Source organism: Pituophis catenifer, unplaced genomic scaffold, assembly GCF_029215685.1.
Source record: "Pituophis catenifer annectens isolate HBS135680 unplaced genomic scaffold, rPitCat1.0.hap2 SCAF_3, whole genome shotgun sequence".
NCBI classification, from domain to species: Eukaryota; Metazoa; Chordata; class Lepidosauria; order Squamata; family Colubridae; genus Pituophis; species Pituophis catenifer.
The window spans coordinates 39,432,579-39,457,439 of record NW_027256883.1 but is presented as its reverse complement, the minus strand read 5'-3'; the positions used below and the strand labels follow the sequence as shown (position 1 = coordinate 39,457,439).

Genomic DNA, 24,861 nt, shown 5'->3' with positions numbered 1-24,861 from the left:
CATTGAATTATGGGTGTGGGCATGCGTATGTGCGACCCCCCCCCACCCTCCCACCACTTTTGGTACACAACGGCAAAAAGGTTAGTCATCACTGCTCTAGGCCATACAATATTTTTTCCATATTTATAGAAACATAGCTATATACAGTTTAACTCCCTTCTGCAGCTTTAAACAATTAACAGATACTTCATCAGTATCTCATATTTCCTATTTGGCTTGGTTTATTACTGTAGACCTCTCTAGAGAAGTTAGTTCCTGAATAAATTATCTTTCTCTGCAACAGTTTTGGTAATTTTATAATCATATTTGTAGAGGAACTCAGTATAGTCTTTCTATTTTTCCCCCCAACTTTTAATATATTTAGTTTTATTTGCGACATGATAGATAGGATTCGCCTCAATCTATGTTACCTTAGCTATAAATTTTCCTGCAAATTTTTATATCTTCTTAAACGTATTTTATAACCATTTTCTTATTATTGTCCTAATTTTGTTGACAGTGATTGAGAGCATGCCAGTGATCGAGAGCTTAGTTCTGAGGTTTTTTTATGAAATGGTAAATATTTATGGTTTGTTATTTATTTTAAATATTCTCTACATAAGAACAACTACGCTAAGAATAATAAGAATAATAATTAATATGCTATGAATCAGTTTGCAGTTATGTAAATTAAAAACCTTCATGAAATCATGAATATTTTAATGATATTGTTCTCTTTTTTGGAATAATTAAAAATATCTCCTTAAATTGAATAAGAACTAATAGTAAAAATGAAAAAAAAGAGAGTTTTTGCTCAAGTCTAATAATAATGGTAAGAGCAGCATGTATTCATGAAGAGCATCTTTCAATCATCATCATCATCATCATCATCATCATCATCATCATCATCATCATCATCATTTGTGGCTGGGCTGGACGGCTATAGGGTGCAGTCCCTATGGTTATGGGAATGCCAGTCTTCAGATTGGTAGTGGCTTAGCCACCATGAATTAACTCAGGTATCTACCATCACCAATGATAAGAAATCAACAAAATTCCATACCGGACCGGTCATTGTCCGGATCAACAAGGACTGCATCAGGTGCTATGGCTACTGGGCATCTGCCAAAAAATGGCTACAGGGCTCAGTTGCTACTGCTGGGGAACCAGGGCGTGCAACTGTAAAGCGACTGGGACAAAAGCACAGAACTTGGACAACCAAAAAAGTGATGCCCATTGTCATCGGGGCACTTGGTACCATGTCCAAGAATTTTACAAAACACATCAAGAAATTGCAGCTTCCTGCAATAACACCAGCGGAACTACAAAAAACTGTGCTACTCAGAACATCATATATTTTAAGAAGATACTTCATTGATACCTAGGACACTGGCAGCAACCCGTATCAACCATTAGCACCAGTCAATTGTATTTGTGACACATTGTTAAATGTTCAGTTGACTGAGTTCCATGTTTAATGAATAAAAGAGATAATGATGATGATGATGATGATGATGATGATGGCTGACACTTCAATTTTCATTATCTTTAGCATCACAGAACATATTTCCCCTTTAACATTTTAGTTGCATTCTTTTGTTAGCATGGAAAGGAAACAATGGAACAGACAAGAAAAGTAATGAGTTGTGTACCTTGCTGCCACAGAGTAAACTGGCTCCAGTCACCCTTTTCTCGTAAATTTTCATCTTCTGGAAGAAAGAGGCCCTTGCTTCTATCCATTACAGCAAGTCCTTCATCCCGGATCACCTTCCAGTTTTTTTCTAAGGACTAATAGGACAAAATCATGTACATTGCATATTCTTTTAGCTATTTCTCCTCAAAAATAAATATAGCCTCATCAGTCAAAAAGCCTCCCATAGTTTCTCCTTTTCAATTATCTTTGTATCATAACTATTCCAATAATATCAAACACTTACCAGAATAGTTTCCACTTTTATTTGCTTTTGATTTATCTAAGGTAGTGCTACTTTGTGGACAATACGATAATCATTCAAATTTATGTTCTAACTGCTGATGCAGAGGAGGACTTTATGATCAAGTCCAATCTGAAATCAACAGAACATGCAAGCAAGATGTGCTGGTTGTGATTGGTAACTGGAATGCCAAAGGTGGAAACATGAAAGAGGAAAACGTAGTTGGATTGTATGGTTTATGAAACTGATAAAACAAAATGAATATACTTAACAGGAAAATGAAATGAAGCAGGAGCCTGACATACTAAATTATGCCACTCTAGTGATTTCTTTATAGCTAATATTGTCTTCAAAAGAATCAAAACTATTGCCTCTAAAGAGGGACTTCTTCAGATGGACTTTATAGAAATCAAATCTACTATATTCTTGCTAAAAGAAGGTAGAGAAGTCCATTTATAGCATCAAATACCTGGCCAAGTACTGACTGTGGAAAAGATCATGAGCTTGAAAGTAAAAAAAAAAAAAGTCTTTAGTGATGGGGGTGCTGTTCTTGTATTTGTGATCAGTCTGATATAATTCTTCTCAATCATTTGTCACAGCTCTAACATTAAGTGCTATTAAGTGCTCCAAAGTTCATTCTCCAAAAGCCAGAAACATGGCTGCACATTATTCAACTTCAGGAAATTAAATCAAGATCCAGGCACACAATCAGTTAAGTGGGCTAGTAGCCGGGCAACTCCTTCACAATGGGGCTTTGAATGTAGTTGGAACCTAAGTTTTGTTCAGTGAACAAGGATGAGTTTGCATATGTGGAAGAGATATCCTCATTTTCTTCTTCCCGTTAATACCTTTGTTTCACATGTTTAGATCCTCCAAGGTCATGGAAAACTCTTCTTGGAAGGAGGAGCTTTGGTAATAGCCCTTCTCTTTTACATGAAGAACAATTAAGAGTTCAAATCATTACATTTGTTCTATTATGCACATTTTATTAGCTCTGAAAGGAAAGACTAAATATAATATGCTATATTTCACCCAAATAAATAACTCAGTTAGGTAAATGTTCATGGAGTTGTATTTCAGTTCTTGTGGTTGCATGAGGAAACGATCACCAATTTGTCCAGACTTTTGAAGTTTTTCTAAAAAAACAATTCTGTGTTCTTTTGTTCCCAACCATCCACCTTATTACTGTCTTCTTCCTTAGCCTTGACAAGAATAACCTTGCATGTATCACATGCCTACAGTATGTGAATTTCTTCTTTCTAATCTCAAGGGATCATTGAGCCTTTATTTGGTCCATAACTCGATGTTCTTGGAGTCTGATATTCTTAGTAACCTTCTTCACATCAATAATTCAAACATTATCTTCTTTTTCTGTTTTCCAATGCCTAAGTTACTCAGCTAATCATTAGCATAGCTGGAAAGACCACTATTTTAAGTTTTCTGATCTTTATTGCACTAAAAGAACCCTTATTTTTCATTACCTTGCTTGTCATTGTCTTCTTTTCTAGGACTAGACTGTATTTTTCCTGAACATGTTACATGGCCAAGTACTGACTGTGGATAAGATCATGAACTGCAAGAACAGACTTAATCATATTGAGTGGCACCTGGCTCAATAGTGGAAATTGTGAGAAGGATCTTGCAGTCCTAGTGAACAATCACTTAAATATGAGCCAGCAGTGTGCAGCAGCTATCAAAAAAGCCAATGCAGTACCAGGCTACAAAAATGATTAGGGGACTGGAGGCTAAAACATATGAAGAACAGTTGCAGGAATTGGGTATTTCTAGTTTAATCAGAGTGAAAAGCAGGATTCAGAGTGACATGATAGCAATGTTCCCATATTTAAGGGGCTACCACAAAGAAGAAGAGAAGGAAGAAAAGGCAGAACAAGAATTAATGGATGGAAACTAATCAAGGAGAGTACCAACCTAGAACTAGGGAAAATTTATTGACAGAACAATTAATCAGTGGGACAACTTGCCTCCAGAAGTTGTGAATAAAGTTGTGGAGGTTTTTAAGAAGAGGTTGGACAGCCATTTGTCTGAAATGGGACAGGGTCTCCTGCTTGAGACCTCAAGATCCCTTCCAACTCTGTTATTCTATTACTGAAAACAGAATAACAGAATTGGAAGGGACCTTGGAGGTCTTCTAGTCCAACTCCCTGCTTAAGCAAGAAACCCTACACCATTTCAGATAAATGGTTATCCAATATCTTCTTAAAAACTTCTCGAGGCAAGTTGTTCCACTTATTAATTGTTCTGTCAGGAAATTTCTCCTTAGTTCTAGGTTGCTTCTCTCCTTGATTAGTTTCCACCTATTGCTTCTTGTCCTGCCTTCAGATGCTTTGCAGAATTGCTTGTTTCCCTCTTCTTTGTGGCAGCCCCTGAGATATTGGAACACTGCTCTCATGTCACCCTTAATCCTTCTTTTCATTAAACTAGACATACCCAGTTCCTGCAGCCGTTCTTCATATGTTTTAGCCTCCAGTCTCCTAATCATCTTTGTTGCTCTTCTTTGCACTCTTTCTAGAGTCTCCATATCTTTTTTACATTGTGGCGACCAAAACTGGATGCAGTATTCCAAGTGTGGCCTTACCAAGGCATTATAAAGTGGTATTAACATTTCACATGATCTTGATTCTATCCCTCCGTTTATGCAGCCTAGAACTGTGTTGGCTTTTTTGGCAGCTGCTGCACCAGGTACCACTGATTAAGATTTAGTCTGTCCATGTGTTTAAATAGTCTGCTGACTGTTTAAATCCACCAATAGCTATTACTAATTATTGACTTGTTGGAACAAATGACACAGTCCACTCATGGTGCTGTTGATACCAAAAAGGTATTGGAGGGAAAGATAAAGGAGACTAATTTCATCATAAAAAACATGTCTTAGGAACATAAAATTACTAGTTATAGAAATGGTACAAATTAAATTGGAAAGACTGATGCTGCTTTTTTGCAAAACTGCAACTGATGAAGTGATACACTTGCTAATTTAGATTGCACGAACAACAAACTTGCCTAAATTTCTTGGTGTTAAAAATAGCTGAAGTAGAAGCATAAAACCTTTTCAAAATTAATGAAAACATTATCTTTATTAAGCTTGTTATTATTCTGCTATACCACATTTTGCTTGTAGTAAAAACAAAGCTCTTTATTAGGATTAATTTTTTTGTTCAAAAATTGTAATAATTTTACAGAGCATTAACATGCAAAATATGATAGTTACAAATACTCTTTTCTAATGACTCCACAACTTCATTATTTTCTGATTCCTTAGGCAATCTTCCAACTGTATTAGCTATTTTAGGCACCTGAATATCAATTAAGCAAAATAGATATTTGCTGCAGCAAAAGCTTTTGCTGTTAGCCATACAAAGCAATAGTAATAGCAATAGCACTTAGACTTACATGCCATTTCACAGCATTTTACAGTCCTCTCTAAGCGGTTTACAGAGTCAGTATATTTCTCCCAACAATCTGGGTCCCCAGTTTACCGACCTCAGAAGGATGGAAAGCTGAGTCAACCTTGAACCCATCAGGATCGAACTTCTGTAGTGAGCAGTGACTTAGCCTGCAGTACCGCATTCTAACCATTGCGCCACCATGGCTAGATAAAATCAGTTACCAGTGTTGTTCAAAGAATAAACAGAAGCATCTCTAGCAGAGGACCTTCCAAGCTCTGCTTGAATACATGAATGAAAATCAAGCTACCTACTAGAACAATTTTAATGTAAATCTGTGACAGGAGATGGAGATGCTTAAGAGCATTTTGAAACAGTCATAGGCAATTACTTACAGAGGCTAGTGCAGAAGAGGGCTGAGGTTGTATTTCATTAATAGAAATTGAATATCTATTGAAGTGAATTGAATTCATATTCAACCAATGTTCTCAGAAATGATGGAAGACTATCTTGTTCCACTGATTTTTTTTTTGTCTTTGTGAGAATTATTCTCTTGTGTTTTATGTTTGTTTCTGTATGCATCCTTTTTTTTTTGTCATGTAAAACACCTGGAAAAGGGGATATGAAAGCTATCTATAATATAAAGTCACTTATCCTATACAAGAAGAATAAGTAGGAGGGGAGACAGACTTCTTAAAGGATCTGGTTTCCCAAACCCCCCCCCCCCCCATACCTCCCTGCCCCAAAGGATTTTGACCTTTTGCACTGATAAGGCTGGGTGTAGATATTTATGTTGTTCATAAAATAGCATGGAGATTCAAAGCCCAGGCTTTTCCAAATAGTTGTTGCAAATGCAGCATCTCAGTTTCCAATAAATCTTTATATATTTGTACGAGTAGGCAAAAATGGATACGCAGCTACTGGAGATCACTACACCTGCAAGCTTTCGAACACACTAGCCATATTAGATATGCATCTAAGTGAGTGGCTACGCCACCTGAGTGGCGTAGGAGGCTAATGCCTCCTACTAAGGCAGCATTTAACATCCAGCTGCCTGCAATTACTGCGAGTTCAATTCTCACCAGGCTCAAGGTTGACTCAGCCTTCCATCCTTTCTAAGGGGGGTAAAATGAGGACCCGGTTTGTGGGGGCAATAAGCTGACTTTGTATAAAATATACAAAAGTATGAAGGCTATTGCTTAATGCATTGTAAGCCACCCTGAGTCTCCGGAGAAGGGTGGCATATAAAAATAAAAAAAAATAAAAAAAATAAATTAATTATCCTTACAAAAAATAAGTTATTCCTATAACTATTCCCTGAAAAAAACAGGAGGCTTACATATACCTTAAGTTAAAAGATATTAATTTACCAGAATGCCAGGCAATTTTCCAAAGTATGACTAAGGAAGATTCACTAAGTAAACTGTTGGTTACTCTTAGAAGTATTGGTTCTGTCTTACCATATTTTTCTACATGGAAATATTAGATACAATATAGGTGCTATATTATGCTTAAACCCAAGCATTAAAGCTTCCAAAACAAAGGGTTCTATTTAATCCAAAGAACTATCAGCCCTAACTGTAAATAGAAGGTGTATTATGCATTAGGGAACAAACTATGGTGGTAGATACTGTAGAAAGGAGCTTTTGGGTTTTTTTCCTTTCATAAACAACATTCCAACAGGACTAAATGGAGATGCTGGAGAACCACAGTGAGTAACATTCAGGACAGAAAAACAAACACATTTCTGTCTCTGATATTTTTCCTGCCACTAGAAGGACAGGATTTGTTCTGGCCTCACAGGACATATGAGTTGCTGCTGTAATAAATCCTGTGATCGTAAATTCAGTCCAACTTCAAAATACAAAAGTGAGCTCATTGGGAAAGCAGCATCTGAAGGACTAAGCAAGTGGAAAAATCTGGAGCTGAGTCAAACTCAAATGATGGAAATGCTAGCTGTGGTCAGACTTCATTTCCTTCAACACTAGCCCTGCCTGATTTAACTATTTTGCAGCATCTTTGAGCATTCCTACACATCTGTTTTTCTGCAGCCAGCAGGATTCTCTAACAGTGTTGATTGTAATAGGAAGATTTTTTAAAAAAAAACAATCACAGTCCCTAGAATTTAATGTGTATATGCAAATTAAGTTCTCCTTAACTTTCACAAGGCAATCTGTTGAAAGCATCAGCTAAAAACAATAAGGAACTATTTCTAATATAAAAGAAAATTCTCTCCTAACATTTAAATATATCTTGCTCATGAAAATCAGATCGTTTTGTTTTTAAATGACTGCATGAAGAGCTATCAGAAAGCTAATACTCATGTTAATTTTATTAGGACACAACACTACCTAAACAAAAACAAAAATAGTGACTAGTAATGTCTTTCCTATAATTTGACTTTGATCATCTTTCCTAATTCAGTGTTCTCGTAAGTGTTTTGGGATTACAAGTTCAGAATTTCCTATTTAGGACAGTGCATTTTTGAAAGTGATTAAGAAACAAAAGTACTTCAGGCGTTGCAAGACCATAAAGAATGTAGCTTTCTTCTCCCAAATAATGTGACCATAGTTTTGTTACTAATACAGTTGACTGAAACAGTTCCAGGTAAGCCTGTCCTAGATGTACATCAAGAATAAAACTTCCACCAAATGATATTCTAAATATAAGATTAATACTAAAGCAAATAAATTGTAGTTAAGGAACAGCAGTGTAGTAATACTTTTCTCATCTATCGCCAAGGTCTACAAATATTGCCAAGTTATTTCAATCTAGCCTGATTTCTCCATTTATCCAGCTGGCCTAATATTGCCTATCATATGCAATTAAATGTCCCACTGAAACCTCTAAGAGTTATGAGAGCATGAGAAAACATAGATTGGCCTGTTATCCACTAATTACAACACTCATTAATTAAAGGCTTGCCTCCTAGTAATTAGTGTGAATTATTGAGTTACAGTAGCTATCTTTGTCTATCCAACTCATGGGCCAGCAATGCAATTCATTGTGTTTGCTACTTAACATACTTATGCAATTTAATCCTTCCACTACATTGTTGTAAAGCATTTTGAACTAGGCTGAAATAATTTAACTTCTAGTGAAGAAAGAAAATAATTTTTATCAGTTATAATGGAGTCTTGCCTGGGGCAGTCTTATATTTTGAATGATTATTCAGGAATAGAAATACAGTAGTGAGAAATTAATCCACTCTCATTTTAGTGCAAACCTATGTAACTAGATTCTAAATCAAACTGTAATTATCTTTTTTATTTATATCTTTGGCAATGTAGCATAAGAGAGCTGTTTGGTGCACTGGTTAAGAGTTCACACTAGAAACTGTGAGTTCTACTTCTGCCTTAGGCACAAAGTCAGCTGGGTGATCTTAGGCCAGTTACTCTGTCTGTTATGGTCCCATTGGAGCCTGGATCCAAGGAGGAGGACGAGACAGAGCTAGGGCCAATGGAAGAATGACCGGAGGAGCAGGACGAGGCAATCCCAGGTCCCTCGGTCCTGGGAAGGGTCGCCAGCGAGGGAGAGGGGGTGCAGGATGACCAGGTGAGGGCTGATGACAAGGCAGGCAGAAGAATAGAGGAGAGTTGGAGCTCTGGCAATGAGCAATAACCTCCTCCCTCTGATCCCCAAGCTTGGAGAATGGAGAGGAAGCAGGATCAGTGCAGGGCAACCCAATGACTCAAGACGAGGGCTCCCTGCCCCTCTTCACAGGGCTCACCTGGGGAACGAGATTTAGGGAGATGCCGTTGGGAGGGGGATTTGTCGGAAACAAGCGCTGCTTTTTTCCAATCTCACGTGTTGTTACTGATATCTGGATACTTTGCTATCCTTGTCTTGCTTGCCTTGTATGCCATGCTGGCCTTGCTTGCCTGGCCTGGCTCGGCTCAGTGCGAGGTCGCAGTGACACAGTTATACTCCAGGTGGTGCTGCAGTCCCAGGGAACTCTTCCTGTGACAAGGACTCTCTGAAACCAAATTCCTTGAACTGTAGCTACTCTCAGTACTGTACTGCTCCTCTGGACAAATAGCAGCCAGGACCTATTGAAGGTGCGTATTTAGAGGTTGGCTCCTGGACTTGAATGGTGGGACTTTTGGGGTAAAGTTGGAACAATAAAGGGGAGTTAAGCTTTTGCTCTGGCCGTGTTGTTTCCATGCCCAGCTCCAGGTCCTCACACTCTCTTTAGCCCTAAGAAGGAAGCAATGGCAAACCATTTCCAAAAAGCCTCACCAAAAAAACTGCAAGGACTAGTCTGGACGGAGAGTAGGAGCCAAAAACAGACTAAAAAAAGTGGTCTGGTTATTAATATTTTTTTCTCTAAAAATCTACTTCTATGTTTGGATTTATAAGGGATTACATACAAAGTTACATTTCTTAGAGGACCTCCTCGCTTAGGTTGTGGATGCAGGAGGCAGATGGAAAGGAGATTCATCCAAAGAGAAATATGCACACAATATATACACATTTCTTAGTTTTTTTTAAAATCACAGATTAAGCAGAAATTAAATGAGACAAAACAAAAATAGAAATAAAAAATTGAGGCTAGGATAGAAGCCAGAACTGACATACTCATTCAATTCTGTTTAGAAGTACATTCCATTATGTACATTGGGCTTATTCTAAAATATACAAAGCAGCAATTTTAAAATCAACTTAGCATAATGTTTCTATAGAAAAAGGAAGAGCAACATTGCGCACCTTGATCAGTTCTGTATAACCAGTTTCCTTTGCTGTCCACCATGGCTGAGCTTTTAAGCCCTTGACATTATACAGAGAACGCTGCCAGACAGATGCAAAGTGACCCCGTTGGTACCCAAGTTCATACCACTTGTACGCCTAGAAGATTGAAATTTGACAGCATATTTTTCAGTTGTTGCATTTCAATGGAAAAAGTAAGTTAATGAGAAATATAATAATTTAGTCATTATTTCCGGCTTTCTGCTACTTATTTTTCCACACAATGAAATATTAATATTAGTTATTAAAATTGAAATTATAATGTTGCGCATTAGAGCAGAAGAACATTTACTCCACTCTATTTTTTGTCCACATAATCCATTTTTGAAATTACTGTGATTTATAAGAAAGCAATGTTAATCTGGCTGGGAGAAACATTATTTTTACAAAATTAGTTCCAAATTATTACTGTAGTTCATATTCCCAAAATTTTATAATATCACTTTAACTGTCATTATATTTAACGAATATTTATATAACTTTATGAGTCAACTATGAATGAATGAACTTTTCCTTTGAGGCATTGATGTAATAAATCCATGATCATATATAGAAGCTATTGTTACCCATGAAGTAGCAGAAATACAGTGCAAAGAAAGGAACCAGGACTCAAAAAAATCCAATGTCTGTCATTGATGATCTGTAGCCAGGAGGAAATAAAAGAGGAAAGAGAAATTCCTGCATTGTGGCCTCTAATTCTATTTGGAATAAAGAATAATGAAAAGTGAAATGATTTCCTCATTCTCCTGTTCAATACATCTATACCCACATCTCCCCAAAAATTCCCTTATTTGCAACAATCCATACTTCCTACGCCTCATAATGTTTTTGAGAGCTCTCTGTATCTTTTATGCCTTCTCTTCTGGCAAAACAAAGACAAGCAATACTCTGTTCTGAATAATGCTGTCAGGACCAAAAGAATGAATAGCAGTTGTCTGGATTGACATCAAATATAAGAACTCCTTCATGTGTATTTAACTGAAATGTCAAGCATAAAAGGCAAAACTCTGCTTCTCTCTTTCAGACAGTGTAAAGGGCTCTGAAATCATCACCTAGTGAATAAGCAGGAGCTTATTCCCTATGCCAATTTTTTATTGTACTTAAACCCCATTATAACTATAATGATGGAAGGGAGAAAAGATGTGTGCTTCACTTCATTTCTATGACCTCTGATCTCCTTGAATTTACCAGGGCAATTTGAAGGTGACATTCATTGTATTTTTTTAAAGCATAGGATTCAGAACCCTTATGGTATAAGGTCCTATATTGTCTAGGACAGTGATGGCTAACCTTTTTGCCATCGGGTATCAAAAGCATGGGGAGCATGGGGGGGTTGTGTGCGCGTGTGCCCACACCCATAATTCAATGCCCCCGCACACCCCGCACCCCTGTGCACGTGACACACACACACACCCGCGCTACCCCCGCTTTTGGCACATGATGGCAAAAAGGTTAATGGTGGGCTTGGTAGGCCTGTTTTTCGCCCTCTCCAGACTCCAGAGGCTTCTTGGAGCCTGGGGAAGGTGAAAACAGCCTTCCACACCCCCATAGGCCCTCTGGAGGCCGGAAATGGCCCATTTTCTGACTTCCAGTGGGCCCGGAAGGCCCAAAAATCAGCTGGCCGGTGCGCACATGCGTGCTGGAGCTGAGCTAGGGCAACACTCATGTGCCCACAGATATGGCTCCACGTGCCACCTGTGGCACCCGTGCCATAGGTTTGCCATCACGGGTCTAGGGCATTGCTAGCATATTTGTTCAAAAGTATTTAAAACTATTTTTCACACCTTCTTATTTATATGGTAAGATTGGAGTAGAGTAGGGTGTCAACCTGGATTTCTTTGAGGGCTGGATCAGCATTGTACTTTTCTGCAGGCCAGCTGGAGGGGAGGGGGAGGCGGGCCTTGAGTAATGGGGATTACAAATGCTTATGTACTGATTTCTTTCTTTGATGAGATCTTGAATTTGAACATAGTCAGGATTTCTTTGTGTTCATTCAGAACTGACTCATAGTGACAAATTCAATGACATGTTTTGCCCAAAGAAGATCTTTTTTTTATGAACCCTAATTTTGTTCCAAACTAGATTTATCCATTGAATAACATATACAATATAAATCACACTGAAAAATAATGAAAATACCAAATCAACACAACTTGATTGCCTGATTTGTCATGTTCGTAACAGGAAAAAGATAATTTGAGCTGATCTGTGGGAAACCTCAGGACTAAATACTTTTCTCCCTCCATTTAACATCTACATAAGGCTGTTGAGTCTGGTCATCCATCAGTTTGGGGCAGTGGTGAAATGTAAAATTTGTTACTACTGGTTCTGTGGGCGTGGCTTGGGGGGGTAATGTGACTGGGTGGGCGTGACCAACATTTTTTTTAAAAAAAAAAACTTTTAAAAGCATTTTTTCTACAACCTCTTCGGCCGAAGAGATTGTAAAAGAATGCTTTTAAAAGCCTCTGACGATCAGGCAATCCAGCTGGGATCGCCAGAGGCTTTTAAAAGCATTTTTTCCCCCTACAACCTCTTTGGCCGAAGAGGTTGTAGAAAAAATGCTTTCAAAAGTAAAAAAAAAAACCTCTGATGATTGCGCGGCTCAGCTGGGCATGGGTGGGGGCACAGGGATTTTTGCTACTGGTTCTCCGAACCACCCGCTGCCATCGCTACCGGATCAGGCGATCCGGTCCAAACCGGGAGCATTTCACCCGATTTGGGGTCAGATATTCTCAGTATATCAACAAAACAAAAGAGCCTTGATGGTACAGTGGTTTAATGCACCCTGTTATTAACACAGCTGCCTGCAATTTCTGCTGGTTCGAATCTCTCCAAGGCTCAAGGTTGACTCAGCCTTCCATCCTTTCTAAGGTAGGTGAAATGAGGACCCAGTTTGTGGGGGCAATAAGCTGACTTTGTATAAAATATACAAAAGAATGAAGGCTATTGCTTAACGCATTGTAAGCCCCCCTGAGTCTCCAGAAAAGGGCGGCATATAAATCAAATTAAAAAAAAAAAATACACAACAGTAAATCTCAATCGTGGGCTGGCCAAATGATGCTGTTGAAGTCATATCCCAGTGCTTGATGGCTCTGAAGATTTGGATGAAGAGGAACAAGCTGGACCTTAAATGTAATCAGACTGAGTAGCTGCATATGTTTGGGCCCAGATATGAAATATCTTTCTTCTTCAGCTTTTAATGGGATTGCAGAATCCAGGATGAGTCTAGCATGTAATCTGCAGGTCCTTCTGAACTCACAGTTCTTCTTTGAACAGCAGGTCGCAGAAGGTGGCCAAGAGGACGGCCTTTGCATAGATTCTCTTGCACATCAAGGGTGCCCTATCCTGGATTAAAAGGCCATTCTAATAATCATTCTTGCCTTAATCACCTTGTGGTTGTAGTGTAATCTATATAGGGTTTTTCCTGAAAACCATTTGGAAGATACCGACAGTCCAAAATCCAGTGGTTCAAACAGTAATGTGCAAGCCATATTATATTGATAATGTCTATGCTTTGTGATTTGTACTGGTTGTCAATTGGATTATAGGTGCAATAAGGTTAGTTGTCACCTTTAAAGATTTACATGGCATGGGGTAGATAATTATTTGAAGGAACATCTGTCTCCTAAGGTTTCTGCCACATTTTGACTTGTGTGGAATCCCATTGATTATACAATGCTATTTAGCAGGACTCAGAAAAGACCTTCTATGTCTTAACATCTGCCCTCTGAAATAGCATTGCCCCATAGAATTGCATGGCTCCTCCATAGATTTGCATGATTAGTACCAAAAGCATGGCTTTTAGCCAAATCTTGGACTAAACTTAATAGGGAGGGGATAACTTAAAAGGAAGGGAATGCTACTTTTCTGTTCAGTTGCAACTTTTAATAAGTATAAAAAAATTATAGCATAAGAAATAAATATTAGGCAGAGGCTTATCTAAAGTAGTATGCCAAAACCACTTTGCCAGCTATTTATTCATTTGTTAAACTTTTAATAGGCACAGAACAGCCACTCCAATGTTAAAGATATTAATAATATTGCATCTAATTAAGTTCTGAGTGTTGACCAAAATATACAATTGAAGAGGAAGCAAAGTAACAAGGTAACAGTAACAGAGTTGGAAGGGACCTTGGAGGTCATCTAGTCCAACTCCCTGCTCACGCAGGAGACCTATACTAGGGATTCGAACCGCCGAACTGCCGCCCTTTCTGATTGACAAGCTCAGCATCTTAGCCACTGAGCCAGCTAGCCAGCCTGTACTTCCTGTACAGCAAGATAGGTTGGTCTTCTCTGGTCAGGTTCCTGGCCATTAGGATTAAGTTAACCCTCCACTTTGGCTGTGGTCTAATTTGCTTTTTCAAATGAACTCAGTAGACTTCCTACCTCCTTGTTTCCAACTCGCTGCATGGCATCACCCAAATGAAAATAAAAGCGGCCATCATCAGTGCCAGGATCGCCTGTTTCTAGACCTTCCTAGGGAAAAAAGAGAGAGAAACCACATCAATTACATGTTAAGTCATTTTAAATTCATTCCTAATGTTATCACTGTATTGAGATCTACAAGAAAATGTGCCAGCCAGCCAGCTATTCCCTGCAACACAAGATACTTCTTCCTCAAGTGTTCGTATGTGAAAATCATTATTGCCTATGCCTCAACATGTATTAACCTACTATTTTACCATAAAGAAGATTATTTCACAAAAACCATCACAAAAAGGGATATATGAATTAGCTTTTGAACAGGGTGGCTAGGAAGCTGGAAAAAACATTATATGATTACTGGAAGTCCCGAATCTGGAGATACATAGCACACACCAATGGCATTTAAGACATCTCTACTATTAAATATTTCACATCTGATCCTATACAGTACATGACATCCCAATTGCCCTCCTTTTGGCAGTAACATCTTTTGCTTTCGCAAATAGAAAAAGATAAAAGTCGTAATGTAAAGTTTACTTTCAGATAGGGAATGCTTTCTTCAATCTTGTTCTCTGCCTTCAGAATGAATCCATAGTGCACTTTTGCAAACCCATCATTAGGAGACAGGCTTAGAACCTAAGGGGGAACAAAAGAAATAATAATCACGACTTTACCTCTGTAGCTTTCTAAAACATCAATGCATTTTTAGAAAATGTAAAAATGTATTTTTTCTGTCAGTCTTTCTCTTTTCTCTCTCTGGTAGCATTATGGACTCTGGAGTGGAACTAGCAGCTGACAGACTGTATTCCCTACAGATTGTAGTCCCTACTCAGCCCCTGGGGAACTTTGGGCCAGTTGCTCTATTTCAGACCGTGAGTATACTGGTTAAGATTCTGGACTAAGAGCAGGGAGGCCTAGGCTGTAGATGTTCACTGGGTGACCATTGGGCCTGTCACTCTTTCTCAGCCCAATCAACCTCAAAGGGCTCTAGCTGGATAAAAATAGGAAGGAAGACCACAATGTTTGCTACCTTGAGTTCTTATACAAAAAAAAAAAAAAAAAAAAAAGGCACCAAGCTGTAAATCCAATAAATAACTTTTAAAAAAGCAGAAAGTGATGTTGTCATCATGTGACACTTCTACTTCTCCAGTAGAAACAGAGAAATTCAAACTTGGCAGCAGATGTGAAATGTTACGAGAAAGAAGAGAAAAACTCAATATCAATGGATGATAGAGGTTTCGGTACCATTTTCTTTTTGCCTCTCAGATGGAATACAGTATCATAGAAATGAATTTTATTAAGATCCATGTTAAGAATTCTGAATGTTGGATTTGATATCTGTACAATGGATTTAATGGAGGATGGGGTTCCAAACAGTACAGAGAATACTACATGTCTGTTTGATAGGGGAATTTTCCTTGTAACAAAGTCACCTGACTCCATTAGCCATTACATGCATGGTTCAGAGCACTAGCATAACCCGAATAAGCAAAAACATGTCTTCAGATTTCTTGTACTACAGAGGAAGCCCTTGAAAAAAGTAAAAACAAGATCAATTGCTGTTTGAAAACAAAAGCAGCTTTGATTTCTTACAAAGAGTATCTTTAATGCATTGTATTCAGTTCCAGACTATGACAGTCAAAAGAAAAATATATAATGGGGGAAAAAAGTGAAATTCTACCCCTTTTTTGACATTGCCTCCAAGCTGTGATACAATGGATGGTTTCATAAAACATTTCCCAGAAATAGGGCACATTTCCCATCAGATTTATTTTCAGTTAAAGACATATAATTCTTTGATTTAATTTTTACTACTTAGCCTTTTCACCGAAGAAGGAGTGAGATTTTTTTTAAACAGGTCTGAATAATTGAAGGGCTGAATAACACTGAAGTCAAGCTGTTAACATCTGGCTCTTTAACAGCTGACAGATTACAAGACTTTACTACTGATCTTGCTAGTTAAAGCTATTGAGAGCAATAGTTAACAGCATTTTAAGACGATAGAAAAGATTTCTGTAAGTTTGCAGCTGACCTACAATTTCTTATTCCAATTCATGGATGTGAAGGAGTATACCATGGTCAACACTATGGCACTCAGAGGTGCCATGGTGCCAGGGCTGCCATTATAATAAATAATAAAATTTCGTAAAATCTCATGAAAACGATGCAAGATTGCTTTTCTCAGATAGATAGATAGAGAGACAGACTGACAGACTGAGAGACCAACAGACAGAGATGACTATGAGGAGTCCTTGGTGCTCTCTGAGCTAAGTTATTTCCTTCCAGATTTTTCATTACCCATATTAGGTAACATCATCAGTGTTTTGATGACGTTACCTCACAGGTGTCAAACTTGCAGCATCACGTTGCTGTCGCATGACATATCACAATGTTTTTCCCCGTTCATGGAGCTGGGGTGGGCGTGGCCTGTGCATGATGCATCCGGCCTGTGGGCCGCCAGTTTGACACCCCTGTGTTACCTCGTTTGGGTAATGAAACATCTGCAAGAAAATAACCAAGCTCACAGAACATCAAGGACCTCTCATTTCAACCATGAGCTACAAATATTCTTTTATTGAGACATGATTATTTCAGAAGCACTAACGTCATTCTCAACTTGCTTAATTTATTTGTAGCAGTACTGTTACATAGGTGGGTTTGATTGATTAAAGAAAGCTATGATGTTGCCCTGAATATGTCATCCTTAGCTAAATGGAAGAAAAGAGTAAAAAATATAAAAATTAAGGACCTAGAATTTGAAAAAAAGCATATAAACAGCGAAACCTACTTTTAAGGCTTATAGACATTGCCCATTAATGCCTTAGAGAATATCAAAATGATGTCTTTAGATTTGTGAAAAGAAATAGGCAATGCAATTAATCAATTACTTATATCTAGGGTTTTTATCCACCTACCCGGGTTATTTTAATGCATGGTTCTTATATATAAAGACTTGCATAATCGCATATATAGTATTTTTGGAATCATTTATCTGTACTTAATAGAAGCTCACCTCCTGGTAAACCTTCTTGGCATTGTTGTTGTCTCCAATTAAAAGATAACCCACTCCAAGGTTGTTCTTTAATGAAGTATCATTGGGAAACAGATCAACCAGTTTCTGTAGTGTAACTAATGAACCTCTCATGCGACCTAATTTGATGGGAAAACAATAAAAAAACAACTTGGCTACACACACAAAGAAGCAACATGGAATACAGGAACTTTGCTAACAAAATAAATTAAGATTGTTAAATAATAAAACAGACTACGTGCTATTAAACATTGAAACATGTGTAAAACTTACACTTCTAAGGCATGCCTTAGAACTATGCTTGCATTGCCTAGTGTTATGGAGACCTCTAGTGCAAAATCAAAGCATTTTCACTATTCTCTTTTTGGGCAATAATACATGTTCCGAATTGTTGGCCTTTTTTCTCAACTGAATCAATTATAGATATAAATAAGCTGGCTTTAATCACAGTATTCATAATTATCACACTATTTAATGAAAGGTTGGCTGCTCCTATATCTTTGAAACTACATAGGCTACCTCAGAATAAAACTAAGAAAATTACTACCTTTAATAATTCAAATGTAAATTATACATGTAATATAATGCTCCTGGGAATGATTAGTTGAAATGCATTTTGTGACCAATGATTTATTTTGCACAATAAAACTTCAGCTTTTAAGCCTGTACACTGCAATTTCAGCCACTGGAAACAGACAGGTGTATTTGCATTAGGCTTGTATTTGATTTACTTTAACAAAGAGATTTGCGCAAGCAGGTGACCTGATTCTCTTTGTAGATGTGAGAGGTAACATGAATCACTTTGACAAAACAGTTTATATTGCCTCCAATTGCTTTCAGCTGCAGGAGAAGGCTCATCTTAGCATTCTCTATATGCATTGGCCATTTATGTTCTGGATGGCTTCAGCACATGCTGTGAAGCACAGCCTTCCCAAAAGCACAATCGATCTATCTATATTTTATACACCACCCATCTTACCTACTTTAAGTGACTCTAGATGGTTTACGATAAACATTTAAGAGAGGTATTTTGAGAGTATTCAAATTAATTTAATAGGTTTCCATCCTGCCTGATGTTCATAAGCTTAGGAGCTTGGAAACTACACAAGAATATCAAATTCCTGGATATGAAAACAGAACATTTTTCAACATTCGGGCCACTGGTTTCAGAAACTTACCAAGAAACTGCTGCCTTTCTGCCCGCCGTTTCAGTGTCATCTTTACTAGCTCATCAGGGACATTTGGCAGATTGGCCACTTCACCATAGGTGGTGATAGATCGCTGTAGTATTTCATTGCTTCTCATTTTCTCAGCCAAGTCATCCTCACTCTGTATGTGATAATAAAGCATTAATTAGTACTGAAATTTCTATCAAATTTAAAGCACGGGTTAAATTAATCAATGGCTGTTAGATTATAACATTTATTTCCAAACCACCATTATGTGAGTTCTAAAGTTTGGATGTGTAAAAACTGAATATGGCAGATACATAATTCTTGAATGCAAAAGGAAGAATGAGACTTCAACTCTAATGTTATCTAATTCTGGGTTTTATTTAATTGACCAAACTAAGTAATAATTTTAATTAGCAATTTTATGATGTTTGTGTGTCTATATTTTTCTTGACTGTACACCGCCTTGAGTCCTACGGGAGAAAGGCGGTATAGAAATATAATAAATAAATAAATAAATAAACTCTGTGACACTGTTATATCATCAAAAACTAAGAATTTATTTTGAGTGTTTGAAAGCCATGTCTATATCCAGATACGACAGTTGCTTCAAAACAATCAATACATTTTCAATGCATGTCTTTCTTTAGTTGCTTTTTTTCTGAGATGCCTGTAAAGTGACTTTGAACTTAAGATGATCTTTTCTTCCCTTCCTTGAAGCAAAAGGGACATAAGGCTGAAAAAAATCTAAAATATCTGCTACTGTATTCTAAATGCATCTAAAATGACTATCTTGTTTTAATACTAGGTAACTTCATAATTAATTCTGTAAGTTTGAATAGTATCATGTCTGCATTTTAGTGATAGTAAGCTAGTGCTACTAAGTTTTAAGGATTTAAATATATTCTTTTGTGGGTTTTTAGACTGATGTCCTTAAAGAAGTTATACAGTACATGTAGTTTTCGACTTATGACCACAGTTGGAATCGGAACCTCTGTTGTTAGGCGATACATGTGTTAGATGAGATACAATTGATTTTATGACCTTTTTTGTTGGAGTCGTTATGCAAATTACATAGTCATTAAGCAAATCCAGCTTCTCCCATTGAGTTTGCTTGTCAGAACCCCCCTAGGAAGGTCACAAATGGTGATCATATGACTCTGGGACTCTACAACCATTATAAATGGTTGTATAAATGGCATATAAATCTAAACAAACAAACAAACAAACAAACAAACAAACAAACAAACAAACAACAGTTGCTAAATGCCCAAATCACGATTATGTGACTGCAGGAATATTGCAACAGTTGTTAAGTGTGAAGACTGATTGTAAGGCACTTTTCTCTGTGCCTTCATAACTTTGAACAGTCATTAAAAAAATGGTCATAAATTGAGGACTACCTGTACATTTTCGCCAGATAATTTCAGATTGCAGGGTTAGGGAATGTACTCTCATTTTAGGATTACATCACCTGAGAAGGGTAGGAGAGTGAATACCATGTCTTAATCCTTTGTAATGTGAGAAGCTCAAAGGCGTTCAGAAGAGGAAAGGCATGAGCTAGCTAGCCTCTTCTACTTACGTAAGGAAGTGTTACATTATATCACCTGTTCCCTTCTTTCAGGGAAAGCCTGAAAGCTGATGAAGTGGGATCAAAGTGGTACTGCTTTTAAAAATTATGCAGTTAATCATTCAATTTTTACAGGTCAGGGGGAAAACCCTAGCCCAGTCTAGGGTTATGTAAGGAATTATTCTCCCTCCCCAAAACACCTATGTAACTTGAGCCTTTGATAGTTGCAATTTATACCCAACTCCTTGCCACTTAAGTTATCTGAACCATCCAAATGTATCTCTCTTTAGAAAATCAGGGATGCCTGGACATCATAGGAAAAAAAACACTGACTTGAAAACTAATGCAGCAATAGAGAGAAATGGAAGGAGGAGTAGAGAGATCGAAGGAAGGGAGAAGGAGAGAGAGAGGAACAGAAGAAAGGGAAGACGAGAGGAAGAAAGGAAGGGGAAATAAGAGTAGGAGAGAAGGTTAGATGGGGGAAGAAAGGAGGAGAGGGAGAAAGGAAGGGGAAGTAGAGAAGGAGTAGGAGAGGAGGAAAGAAGAAGGTAGGAAGGATAAAAGAAGGGAGGGAGAGGAGGAGAAAGAGAAGAAAGATTGCTGTAAAACAAAAAAGATGAAATGGAAGAAAGGCATCCCCGAACATGTTTAAATATGTTAGGATAAAGAATGAATTATTAAAAATTAAAAGAGAATATATCTGATTAAAAATGGAGAAAATAGAATGTGAGGGCGAAAGAAGATACTGTTTATGGAAACAAGAATAGAAATATTAAGATTTGATTAAAAAATATGGAAAAAGAACACTTTGGCAGAAATTGTAACTAAGTTAAATATATTCAGATATGACAAGTTGTATAGGATATGATATGATATGGTCAATACTCTGTTTCATAAAATATGTGAGTGTGCGTTGGGGGTGGAAACTAATAAAACTTGATTCAAATGTATCTTTCTTTCTCCGATTTTTGTGGCTGACTTAAATGGGTATTTGGGACTTAGTTCCATTCACTCAGTGCAATATAAGCAGATAAAAGATATAATACTGAACTCAAATTAGTACCTTGTCTGTGTTTAGCCAATATTATTAGGATAAATTTAAATGATCATTCCAATGTCATGAAAGAAACATCTTAATTTCAATTACTTAGATCCAAAAATCTAAATTTTGTAATCACTTGTCCCTAACTGCAACATCATTGGATATGGCTAGCTATCAAATACTCCCTCACACATAAACAGGACTATTCAGCTTCAAATGTTTTTAAAACTTCTTCTGTTTGGTGGCGCAGTGGTTAGAATGCAGTTTTTCAGGCTAACTCTGCTGACTGCAAGCAGTTCGATTCTCACCGGCTCAGGTTGACTCAGCCTTCCATCCTTCAAAGGTCGGTAAACTGAGGACCCAGATTGTTGGAGGCGATAGGCTGACTCTGTAAACCGCTTAGAAAGGGCTATAAAAGCACTGTGAAGCAGTATATAAGTCTAAGTTCTATTGCTATTGCTATTCTCATTCACAAAATAATGAAATGGCAATTCTATGCTATAAAAATCCGTAAGGGGACTCCCTTAGAAATCCAGAGGTTTGTAACATGCAGAATCAGGGCTACCTGTGCCCACCAATCCTGAAAATTTGGGCTTGCTTCCAAATCCATACAAAAGTTAGTAGCAAATTGGAATTTTCAATATGACAAAATGAAAAACAAATAAAATTGAGAAAAATCATTCACTCCTTATTAAGTTTCTCCCTCCCTCCCAACCCCAATTTTATAGGAATGCTTATTTTCAAAGTCAGATTTTGGCCTCAAAAAAGCTGATCATTCCCACCAGGGTCCTTTTCATGCCATGCTACAATTTGGCTATTAAATTTCATAATTCACTATGCTCTGTACTTCTTTTTTTGCCAATTCTGAACCATATAATTTACTGATTACTGTACTTATTAAAAGAGAGAAATAAAGGAAGATACTCTCAGTTCAGAGGAATTTATCAAAGTCCAATTAACTTAGTTACAACAAAATAATGTACCCTTAGTCTATCACATTAACCTATGAGATAATATTATATTTTCCCCTATATACAGTGATAGCTTGGCATGCAATTGCTTTGAAACTCATCAAATTAAGTACCCAGTGCATTTTGATATGAAAATTTTGTCCTGGTATTATTTGTTTGGTATTCAATGCACAAGCTAGAACTTGTCAGTGTCAGCTGCCTTGTGACTCACTACATTCTTCCTTATGGGAAAAAATTGTTTGGTACTTATCATTTTTGGGACTCATCATACCTCCTGGAACCAATTAATGATGAGTATCAAGGTACCACTATATTTTAAAGAATAAAATAAGTGATAGATTATGAAATCAGAAGCTGTTTTCAAAGGAAATCTTTATTTTCTAATATAAATACTTTATTTAATTTACTTCATTTGCAATCAGTAAAAAAATCATGGCTATATAATGAGATATACCATAGTTCGATTTTCCATGCACAACTTTTTGTTTTCTTGTTTAATTTTTACCTGGGCTTTTCCATATCTTGCTCGAGGACTTTGGGGATACTTGCTTACCAAAGCTTCAAATGCCTTTAAAGCTTCTTCTGTTTTCCCCTGAAAGTCAGATAGAGATATGCTATAAATAAAGAAGAGGAAATCCTTACAATTATTATTTAAGTAAGACTGCACCCCAGATATGTTGGATGCTGACTCCCACAAGGCCCAAACGAGGAAATATAAATATTGAAACCCAACAGATATAGATGAAAAAAAGTTGGGGACAGCAGAACCTAATGTCAGAGAAGCATGGTGGAATATTTTGTATTTAAGATATAATATACAATTTTAAGAACAGATACAATGACTTTTTGCAAATCCATTATTAAAATATCATTAAAAGAAATACAAATAATGATATAAATTCAGGGAAGAAAACAAAAGTCTGTTGTTCCTGGGTTTAAAATGAATGTCCTAGGAAAATTAAAAAGGCCTTGATAGATATTTAAAATATAATTATTTAAGATGGGATTAACTTGAATAATTTCTGATCACTATGTTAAGAAATTAACACGAGCCATTTATCATTAAAAAATCCTCTTTATCTGAAAGAGATTATGACAAATGGCTGGTGCTAATTTCTATAGTTGCAAGAATATCATTCCAAAGACAAGATTGGTTGTATATCAATTACTGGCATATTGATGTTGATGAATGTTCAGAGATATTAAAACATTTCTGCTAATGCCTATTCACACACACTTTTTCCTCCAGAGAAAGTTTACTAGTAATTAATTTAGCAATGTGGCATGATACGTGGACCGACAGACACATACACACATACACACATATTAACTTGCAGTTTTAATTTTTCAAACTAAATTTTACCTTTTTGCGTTGCTTTTCTGCAGCATCGAGTTCAACTTTAATACTTTTATCAAATTTATTGAGCAATTTTGGTTTTTTCTTCTTTACTATGAAAAAGCATAAAAAACCCACAAAATTTCCACCAAATTCAGTAATATTGGAGGCTTATAACTTTAGAGCAACTCAGGAATTCTGGTATAATAAATCAATTTTCCATTGGAAGGAAAAATACATTTTACATCCATAATAATTTGAAAACTAAAAATTGTATCTTGGTATTAGCTTCTGTTTCTCATTCTCTCTTTGCCTTCTCCTTCCTTGCCTCAGACCTGCCTCACACTTGTACCTCCAAAGATCTCTCTTCTGCCTTTCTGCCAATCCCATTATCCTCTCTGGTTTTTACCATTCGAAATGTGGTAAGTAGCAGAGCTATAGCTTTTATTGTTTAGAGGTTTCAGCATACACATAGAGGATCAACATGAACATAAAATATAAAAAAGTAAAAAAGTCTCCCCCTCCAAGTAGTGGGTGGAATAAAGACAAAAAATAAATTTGATGTGATAAAATATAAATTATTGAATTTAATATGGTCATTTTCTGTGTACAGTATCTTTTTCTGCCCTTTGGGATAAAACTGGTCTTGAAATTTCAGGTTATGTGTCTCCAATATTAACACACTTCTGTATGGAGAAAATTAATCTAGAATGAACAAAAACACTCAAGGACCTTACCATTATAGAATTCAAGACAACTATGGCAGATAAGACGAACTGTAGATATTTTTAACCAGAACTCCAAAACCACCAACTGTTAAACCAATTTGTGAACTTGTTTACAGCGACTGTAAACTATTTCCCATATATATTTCTCATGTCAGAACTGTAATATTGTATTTGTAGGAGTTATCTACTTATGTAGCAGTGTTACTAGTCCTTCATTATTAATATTTAAACACATCTATATCTCAGTGGCTAAAACTCTGAGCTTGTCGATCAGAAGGTTGGCAGTTCAGTGGTTCGAAACCCTTGCGCCGCGTAACTGAGTAAGCTCGTTATTTGTCCCAGCTTCTGCCAACCTAGCAGTTTGAAAGCATGTAAAAAATGCAAGTAGAAAAACAGGGACCACTTTGGTGGGAAGCTAACAGCGCTCCGTGTGCCCTTGTCATGCCGGCCACATGACCATGGAGATGTGTTCGGACAGCGCTGGCTCTTCGACTTAGAAATGATGATGAGCATCACCCCTACA

General features: G+C 37.1%; 1 protein-coding gene across 2 annotated transcripts in view; it reads right to left on the bottom strand.

Annotated features, from left to right (window-relative positions):
• The window catches only part of ASPH (aspartate beta-hydroxylase), a 106,660-nt gene that overhangs the window by 10,210 nt on the left and 71,589 nt on the right, over window positions 1-24,861 (bottom strand). For both annotated transcript variants that reach the window (XM_070940523.1, XM_070940524.1), the window contains exons 16-23: window positions 23,638-23,723; window positions 22,780-22,866; window positions 18,698-18,848; window positions 17,502-17,638; window positions 15,026-15,124; window positions 14,450-14,539; window positions 10,025-10,162; window positions 1,632-1,767 (exon numbers count right to left, since the gene is read on the bottom strand). In XM_070940523.1, the coding sequence (XP_070796624.1) occupies window positions 1,632-1,767; window positions 10,025-10,162; window positions 14,450-14,539; window positions 15,026-15,124; window positions 17,502-17,638; window positions 18,698-18,848; window positions 22,780-22,866; window positions 23,638-23,723 (924 nt within the window). The remainder of the gene's footprint in view (window positions 1-1,631; window positions 1,768-10,024; window positions 10,163-14,449; window positions 14,540-15,025; window positions 15,125-17,501; window positions 17,639-18,697; window positions 18,849-22,779; window positions 22,867-23,637; window positions 23,724-24,861) is intronic.